The sequence below is a fragment of the Octodon degus genome, unplaced genomic scaffold (assembly GCF_000260255.1).
Source record: "Octodon degus isolate 3935 unplaced genomic scaffold, OctDeg1.0 scaffold00661, whole genome shotgun sequence".
Taxonomy (NCBI): domain Eukaryota; kingdom Metazoa; phylum Chordata; class Mammalia; order Rodentia; family Octodontidae; genus Octodon; species Octodon degus.
Genome location: NW_004525237.1, coordinates 37,600 through 47,701, shown reverse-complemented (window position 1 = coordinate 47,701; position 10,102 = coordinate 37,600). Strand labels below are relative to the sequence as shown.

At 35.5% G+C, this 10,102-nt stretch overlaps 1 protein-coding gene across 1 annotated transcript in view; it reads left to right on the top strand.

The window, feature by feature from the left end:
- Window positions 1–1,567: 1,567 nt before the first annotated feature.
- LOC111814851 (cytochrome P450 3A5-like) overlaps window positions 1,568–10,102 on the top strand; it is a gene marked incomplete at its 3' end in the record, with an annotated part of 35,288 nt that continues 26,753 nt past the window's right edge. Inside the window, exon 1 of the mRNA XM_023708760.1 lies at window positions 1,568–1,638. Within this exon, the coding sequence (XP_023564528.1) occupies window positions 1,568–1,638 (71 nt within the window). The remainder of the gene's footprint in view (window positions 1,639–10,102) is intronic.

Below are 10,102 nucleotides of genomic sequence, written 5' to 3'. Positions count from 1 at the left end.
AAAAATATTACACCACTAAAGTTTAAAGATCCAATCCACAATCAGGCATCTGAGATGAATACACATTTCTTAGTGAAATTAATACAAGTGGCAAATATATATGTGAAAACATATTGCACAACATTGACCATTTGTGAAATGAAAATTATAACAACATTGAGATACCATCTCACTCCAGAAAGAATGGCTATCATAAAGAAATCAACTAATAACAAATGCCAGAGAGGCTGTGGGGACAAAGCAACTCTTCTCCACTGTTGGTGGGAATGCAGCCTTGTGCAGCTGCCTATCCCATTTTATATTCATTTATGTTCTCGAATATTTACAGAGAAGCCAAGATCTATCTAATCTGGATACAACAGCCACAAAGTACAGGTACACATAATCCTTATGGAGACTGAGTACTCTCTGCTGTACATGTGGCCTGTTGTGTACAGTGTCATTAGTAGCATTGTGTTAGGATGAATCTGTCTATTCTGTTTTTATGGTCTTCTTTCATGTCCATATCCCTGGTTGTGAAAATGTGGATTCCTGAAAGTTGGGAATCTGTTTTTGAATAATCTGTCTGTGTTACTATGTCAGTTCCTGTAGTGGAACTGTGGAAAAGCAACAAGTATTGATTCAACTTGTTGTAGATTTCAACTCCACCTTATCCATTTCCTTTCTCCCACAAGCTAACCTGTTGTCATGAGACTGAATTTGCCATGTTGGTGATTGATCTACAGGCCTTATCCTATGTGGTTTAAACAATACATGAAGATGTTTTTGTCCCCAAAAGCTCACAAAGGCAGCATATGGCTATACAAAGATGCTCACCCAGCTTAATCAAAAGAAATTCCATGGTTGCTAAATCTATAGAGTATTCTCCTAGGGAGTAGGGACACATGAGTGAAGACTAGCTGTTTTGTTTTATTGGTAATCTCACGTGCAGATAAATGAAGTAAATGGAAACAAGAAATAGTGGGATTAAGTGGAAAGGAAAATATAAATGTGTGAGGGGGATAGAATTTGGCCAGAGGAAGAAACAATTTTATTTGATGCAAGCAAATTGTATGAGAAAAGTACTAGATCTGGCTTTGACCCAAAGTGAAATGTGACAAGGGATCTAGCATTGGACTCAGGAAATTTTATGCTGATGTAATTACATGGATAAAGATCTATAGAATAAACTTGTTTAAAAGGACTAAAGTTAAATATTTCAAAGTGAGGATAGCAAAAGAGATGAGGGCAGGTGGGAAAATATTTAATCATCTCAGGTTTATTAGAGATTCCAATGAGAATGAATACTCTGAACTTTGGATGATTGCTGGTGTTCTATATTGATTTTCCCATAGACTACAAACGCAAACTAGATGTACTTGTTTGATTATCACTTGCCACACTAGAATGGGCACTAGACTTCTCCAAATCAGGCGTTACAAGGAGGCCCTCCTACTGGCTGGAGGTCATATCCCACCTCCTTTCCCAGACCATATATATTCCTGCTTTCTTCACTGATTTAGAGTGAGTGGTGGAGGTCTGCAGTTACCTGCCTGAAAATTCAAGAGGAGGTTTGAATAAATCCACAATGGATCTGATCTGGAACTTTTACAAGGAAACCTGGTTTTTCCTGGCTCTCATTGTCCTGCTTCTCTATCTGTGAGTAATTGTCCACGCCCCTGTTTTCTGTTTTCCTATTACCCTGTGCTGATGTTTTGAGCTTCCTTCTCTCATTGCCCTATTTCAGTGACTAAAAGGAGATGAACAAGACGGTGCCAAGTGTGATACAATTGACTTGAATTTGAACCTAGAATAACACATGTGAAGCTTACAAACAAGTGATACTTTATGACACATGAACCTTGCTTAATTTGAAAGCTTGAGAAATACTAGGACACAAAATTTAATGTACATCTGTCCCAGAATCTAGGCCTTGCTTATTCAGTTTGTTGGGGGAGCTATGGGAAGTCATGTGTCCTGCGGCATTGGGTGTTTCCTTTTCCCCTCCATCCCTAATCCACAGAACCTTGAATGCAAGAATTCCTGATGCATTCTAGGTTTTGTAGGAAATTTTGGCCCCATTTTTCCCTCTTATAGGCCTCACTTCTGTATCACATATATATTTTCCACTATGTGTGACTCTCCAGTGAAATTAGCATCCTTAATATGTCTCAGTGGCTCCATCCAACATTTCTCATAAGAATTTATTTTATATTGATGTGATTTTAGAATGGAATACTAAATCTCTACCCAAGTGTTGCAGAGCAATTTTAATACCCATATCAGAAATGCTGATGTTTCTCTTGAGTAATCGTCACACAGCTGTCCTTTTTCTGCAAGATTTGGGTTTCATTTTGTCACATTTTATTGAATTGAATTTATTATGTGTGTAAAGAATGTTTTATAAGTATTCATTCCTTGCCTGTAGATGAGAGGAAGTATGCACATCTTTAAATAGCTTAATTATATAATATGTATTTATCTTGTGTAATGCAAACATTGCTATCAATATGAAGCTTCATGAAATTTGGAAGGTCCTCTCTCCTTTACCTGTAAAATCTCGGGCATATAAAAAATTTATACATGACATATTTCTAGCCACTCATTTTTCAACTTTTCTGGGGAATATTTGTAAGCCTAGAAATTCTAAGGAAATGTGGCTTCCTGTTGCCTCTTTTCTCAGTCTCTCCTCTCTGTTCTTTCCACTAAGATCAAGAAATTATATCTGTGAACACCTGCACATGACAGAGCTGTATGTGTAGCCCAAGGATGCACCTCTTCATTGGGCTTTATGCAGAGACCGTTGATATAAAGCATTGCAGGAATCCAGCCCTCCCTGAGGAGATCAAGGTAGAGGGAGGATGGAATGAAAAGAAAGAAAGCTGGACTTGAGAGATCTGGATTGTAGGACCAAATATGAGTTTATTTTTCTTCAAGCTTATATACAAATTATCTTGACTCTGTGCCCAGATTTTTTTCTAGTTACCTGTAAGATTTCTTATTTTACCTCAGCTGGAATAGTTTTCCAGGACCAAGCTGATAAATAGAAGAAACACTGAGTCAATCACTGAGGCATTGTGCAAATCGTGGGATAAGGAAGCTGGGAACATTGCCACATTTTAATTATTTCAGACTGTTACTTCAGCAAGGTGAAGCCAATTTCTGGGTCTGGCCTGCAATATCTCTGCTTTTTAAAAAATTGTTATTTGTGAAAGGTGACCCAGATCTTATATAGCTACGCTTAGGCCCAGCCAATGATTCCTGGCAAAGTACAAAGTTGAATCAAAAATAAGACAGCTGGAATGATCACAGACCAGAGCCAAAACTATAAGCTATGCAGAAAAAATATATTTTAAACTTTTAATTTTTTTCTATTTGTTTCATTTTAATGAGAAAAAAGATAATACAATAATGTAGCAGTTTTAGGACAGGTTAGTATGGCAGGTACAATGATTGATATATTGCATATTGTTGTCTTCCTAGTACTTATTCAGAGGACAAGATGGAGACATGATATCTTGTCTAAACAATATTACTACAAACATTTCCTGTCATTGAACTAAGAGAAAGTAATTATATATCTATCCTAATTCTCTTGTATATACACATAAGTTTTACACACACACACACACACACACACACACGCACACACACACTTCTTTTATATATATCCCCTTTTGCTTTTGTTTTGTCAGAGATGATTGCTCCCTTGTTGTTATTTGTATTTGGAGAAATCTTTAAAGGACTTTTTCATACTTGATTCCAGACCAAAGATTTAACATTCTTGAATTCAGCAAAATAGCCCGATATAACCCAATAGTCCATAATAGTAGTGGGTTATCAGCACAACTGGAAATTGTCAGAAGTTGTTGATGTCAGCCTTTTACAGCTCAACTTATTAATATAGCTTTACTTTTATGCCTTGTGGTTATACTTTTCTGTTGGATGGTTAAGGTCAGTGAGGATTCAGGACATAACAGAAACTCTTCTGTGACATCCTGTAACAGTTGTGTCCCAAAATTCCTGATCAAGGAGATTATTGGGCCACCGTGAAAAGTGATCAACAATGTATAATGTACCTAGGAAGAGTCATATAGATGGAAAAATTCTCTCAGGCTTTCTCAGAGAGCAATATGGTCAAGTAATGATCTTGACCCATCGATATGGTTGACTCTGGTGAAAGGCCCACATGGTGGTCCTGGTACATGGTTCCAGGGGAAATCCTGAGGGGATTTGACTGACCTTGTCAGATAGCACAAGTTACACTTTGATTTATTTAGGTCTTGCTTTCACTTGGTCGTAACCATCTAGCAGAACCTTTTTAAAAGTCTACTTAATGCTAAAGTGGAAGCATCAGTAGTGGGATCATGTTCAAAACTCATATACACAATTTCTTTATATAATGAGTTAGGGTTAGACACACATCAGAATGGATCCACACTCCCATACTGTGCCCATCTATCTTCCCATTCATAACTGGTATTATTGTACAAAGTAAGAGTTACACAAATGAATCTATCAACCCCATGACAGCACAGGTGCAGGCTAAGCTTCAAGCTTGTACCTTCTACCATAAATATAAATCATGTACAAATTTGGCACTTTGAACTTCCTACTGAAGGCAATGGCTAATACAGACACTGCTCTTGGAATTTCCATTACAGCAGTTATACTCGCAACTCACAGTCCCATGAAATGCTTCAATCTGGACAGAGCCTTATCTAATTTGATAATGCAGAAAGAGCAGAGTTTCCATACCTGGATTCTTTTAGGGTGACAGGTGTAAGAATACAGGGGGTCTGTTCAAGCAGTAAAGCAATAGTACCTAGACACAGCTGAGATATAAATTTAATAAAAGAAAATCCCAAGCACTTCAAATTATAAAACAAGGAGTTCAATCTGTCAAACATGAGGGGATCATGGCAAAAAAAGCTGCAATATATTAGTTCCCAAGAAGGGGAGGTCCAAAGGTTATCATGATTCTTCACCCTCTGTCCCCAAAGTAAGTTTCCAACCCAAAAGCCCTCTGACTTCTCAAGGATGTTTACGATAAAACACAGGGGTTCTCCCATTAAGCCCTGTATACCTGGATCATACATGCACTTAATACACTGTGAGGTTAACAATAATGAATTAGCATAAACAAGTGAGAAATTGTTTCTTATTTTAATTTTGTACCAAAACCATTTTTAAGAGAAAACCTTAATATAATTTTTATTTGAAAAACTTTAACTTAGAAACAATGATCAATTTATTGAGGGTGTCTTCAAAGAGACTATGGAGATTATTGAAAACTGCAATGAATAAAAAGGTTGTTCACACCTCTTTTCATTAATTGCATGCTTGAACCCTTTGAAGAATTGTGTACACCAATTTTGATATCATGTGACTATCTGGTAATTTAGGAAGAAACATACTTTTAAGTTTAAATCTTAAATTATACTTAGAATAAATTACCAAAAAAAGAAGAGAAAAAGCTGTTCATTGAAAGACACATAAAGAAAAACATAAAATACACAAGCAAACATCTTTATAAAATTAAGAATGCACTCTAAATCTTTGGCCATAATTAAATTATAGCAATCTATTAAAAGTTTTAGAAATTTATCATTATAAGTAGCCTAAATGTTTTTTTTTTCTGAATTTTCAGCTATTTCTCCTTAGAAAAATTTAGAACAAATAAAATCTTTTATTTATAATTAGCATGAATGCATATTTTGGATTTTTATATATTTTTAAGCTATATTAATACTAATAAAATTTAACACAATAATTTTTACATATTTATCACCTATTTACAACTTAGGTTTCCATTTGGTCAGTTCCTTGAATAGGTCCTGTGCTGGAGCTATCCTCATTGTTGTTAAATTTTTCTTCAGGTCTGACTTCATTGTACAGTCTGACAATACACTGTGGTACCAGAATAGGTTAATTAGCATTCTCTGGAAAACACAATTATAAATTGTTCCTCAGCTTAGCAGTGGAATGATTCCTTTCCATCCAAAGTATCCTTTCTCTGTATCTTGTACTATGCATAACCACAAATAAGACAATAATATGAAATGCATTAATTATTGAAACTGTCCTACTAATCAATTTTGAAACTGTTTCATTACTATTTTTCCCGATAAAATTACTATTAATAAATAAATAAAATATAAAAAGAAAGTATCTTTCCCATTTTTTAAAACCTGGATTTTCTTTCTGTTGCAGTATTTTTATCTTGGCCAAGACTTTAAAATTTAATAGTACATATTGACAAGCAAATATGTAGTAATTGACTTCCCTTTTGCTTTAATAGAATCTTGATCATATGGTGAGAACCCTGTATTTTACATTTTGGAAGAGAATACAAGACACTTCTTCACTTAACCTAATATGACCTCTGTGAAATTAAAGTAAATGAATTTAACTTATCTGCAAGAAAAAGATAGTCATTAACACCAGAAATATTAGCCTGAAATCTAGGTGGAGCCTATTAATACTACCACGTAAAGTCTGAATATCATGAATGTTAGAGCTGAAGAAACATTTGGGGCACAATATATCTTTATTGCACAAGTTGACCTAGATATGAAGAAGTGATCAGAACTTGGAACCCCTTTTTGAGGCCACCACTAGGTCTTTTATTATTTAAATGAGATGTCAAAAATCAAATGACTATTTATATCCATGACTTTTTAAAAAATGTATTTATTTTTTATTAATTCTATCGAGAAACTAATAGCAATGAGACAGTTCCAAAACTGATTAATACGACAGTTTCAATAATGAATACATTGTGTATTGTATCTCCTTAGAAGTCATTCATAGTACAAGATACAGACATGATATCCTGTCCAAATACTATTAGTACAAATCTTTCTTCTCTTTGAATTAAGAGAAAGTAGCTATATATCTATCCTACCTATTTTGTATTATATATATTGTACATACAGATGCAAAGTGTATCTACTACTTTTGTTTTCTTTTGTTAGAGATGGGTGTACCATTGCCACTGAAACATTCTAGGTGCGCGATTCGGCAAAATAATCCAATATAGCCCAGCAGTTCATAATAGTAGTGGGTTATCTGGAGGAATGGCAATGTCAGAATGTATTGACTTGAATCTTTCACAGCTCAGTATATTAATATGGCTTTACTTTTTATATCTCGTATTTACACATTTCTGCCGAATGGTTAAGACAAAGATAAAGCAAGACCTATATAGCAAGAAATATAACGTTTCTATCTGATAAGGTCAGTCAAGTCCCCTCGGATTTATCTCATAAGCCAGTACTGAAGTTAGCAGATCCTTTGTTAGTGTCAGCCATGTGGATGAGTCATGGCCATTGCTTGACCAATTTTCTCTCTGAAAAATCGTGAGAGAAGGTTGTCTCTCCATGTGACTCTCCATAGGCACACTCTACATCATCAACCACGTAGCTCTGTGGTCCCATAATCTCCATGATCAGAAATTTTGGGACAAACTGAGTTACATGATGTTATAGTATAGGTTCACTTATGTCCTCATTCATCACTGGCTTTGAAAGGCTAGGATCAATATGTTGGCTGTTCTTGCAGCCCTTCTTTTCCTTTAACTTTTGGTCTGAAAACTTAGGTTGTTAACCCTCCAGAAGAGAAGCTTATTATTACCCTACAACGTATGCAGTGGTGTTCACCCTCACTATCTGTCTGAATGTCAAACATCTTGGGCATAACATGGAAGAGGTATTTTCCATCAAGTATTCATATTTTATATATTCTAATTTTTAAATGCTTTTTCATCATATTTTGTAGGGACTTAAAGTTCAATATATCAATACTTAATGAAAAATACCAGTTCCATGTTATGCCTAAGATGTTTAATATTCAGACAGATAGTGAGGTTAAGATTAACAGCCTAAGTTGTATAGTAATAACAATAAGCTCGTCTTCTGGATGGTTAACAACCTCAGTTTGGAGACCAAAATTGGAGAAAAAGGAGGGCTGCAAGGAAAGTCAACATTTTTGCCCTAGCCTTCCAAGGTCAATTAAGACCCAGGACATATGAGAACTTGAACTGTAATGTCACGTAACTTGGTAGTGTCCCAAATTTTCTGATGAAGGAGATTATGGGGCCAAAGAGGAAAATGATCGGTGATGTAGAGTGTGCCTAAGGAGAGTCACATGGAGATAAAACATTCTCTCAGGCTTTCACAGAGAGCACATTGGCCAAGCAATGGCCATGACTCATCCACATGGCTGACACTGACAAAGGTTCTACAATCTGAGGTACAGGATCTCAGGATCAATCCTGAGGGGATTTCACTGACCTTATCAGACCCAAAAGCTACAACTCTTGTTGCATAGGTCCTGCTTTACCTTGGTCCTAACCATCCAGTAGAAAAGTATAAAAACGAAGTATAAGAAGTAGAGCCATGCTGTTATGTTGAGCAGTAGGGGACTCAGGTCAACAATTTCTGACATTGCCAGTGAAGCGGAAGACTCAATACTATTATGGGCTACTGGACTCTTTTAGAATATTTTACTGAGCTTACATTACTGTAATATTCAAATAATGGAACTTAACAATAGAAGGGGATACAGATGAATGGCCATTTTGTATCTGTGTATTCAAAGTGGTTAGGATAGATATATAGTTACATTTTCTTACTGAATAGTGATTTGTTCTAATGGTGCTTGTAAATAGGATATTATGTCCGAATCTTTTACAGCAATTAACTACTAAGAAGAATGTATGCAGTGTGTTAATATTGAAACTGTCCTAGCGATTTGATTTGAAACTGTTTCATTGCTATTTGTTTCTCAGTAAAATTGTGGAAAAAAATTAAATCACTACACAAATGAAAAAAAGTATTAACGTTTTAAACTTCAAGCCCCTATATTATATGGAGCAAAAAAGTAAAAAAATACATTATTTTAAAAATATGAACAAACAATTACATATTTTTACATGGAAATTTAGAAATCTGACAATATACAGCATTGTAGGAAGACAATACTGTGACTTTTGTTTTCAAAATTTTAATGATAAACAGATAGCAATGAGACAGTTTCAAACCAAATCTGAAGTACAGTTTCAACAAATAACACGCTGCATATATTCTTCTTAGTGGTTAATTGCTGTACAAGATGCGGACATGATATCCGGGGTGAGGGAGGTACTGAGGAGTGGTGGGGGGCAGCCCAAGGGGCTGGTAGGGCTGGTCCCCCACAGCGCAGGGTAGCAGGAAGCTCTCCACACACTCACCGGACCTGGGCTAGGACTGGGTCTGTGCGACATTTTTTTTCTTACCTCTTTTTTTCATTTATTACCGTTTTCATTTTTAAAACACGAACATTTAATTGTGAGACAATAATTGCTATGTCTTAACAAGCAGTACATATTTTGAAGACCAGAATAACAGGCACTGCACAAGTGATCCTTCTGTTACACATTGTTATTTTCAGTTCAGTTGCTTGGCTCACTGGGATCTGCATATATAGTTAGTCAGGGTGAGAATCCTACTAATTAACTGCTAGTTTCAAGAATCTGCTGATGTTTCTCAGTGTATTGCCTTACTGGTCTTGTGTGCATAAATGTATGGCTTTGCCATTGTCATGTTTCCCAGGTTTTCTTCTTGCCCTTTACTCATTTTCCAATGCTCATGGTCTCACTTTCCTATTAATTGTGTTATAAGCTTCTATTTGTATTTCTTCATTCGAGTTCTTATACTACGGAGACTATACAATATTTAAAAATTGAGTCTAGTTTTTTTCCCTTATGAGTATATTTTCAGGTGGTATCCACTTAAATATAAATGTTTCGAGTTTATCATGCTTTATAGCTGAGTAATACTCCATTGTATAAAAAAACCACATCTTTTTCATACACTCCTGAGGTGATGGGTATCTTGGTTGCTTCCAAGATTTGGTATCACAAGTTGTCTGCTACAAATATAGATGCACATATATTACTATAATATGACGTTTTCAGTTCCTCCAGGAAAACTCCCTGTAGGGCGATAGCTGGCTTTAAGGGAATTTCAAGTACTAGTTCTTTTTTTTTCCTACAGTTTTATTGATAAACATATAGCAATGAGACAGTTTCAAATCAAATCGGAAGTACAGTTTCAACAAATAATACACTACATATATTATT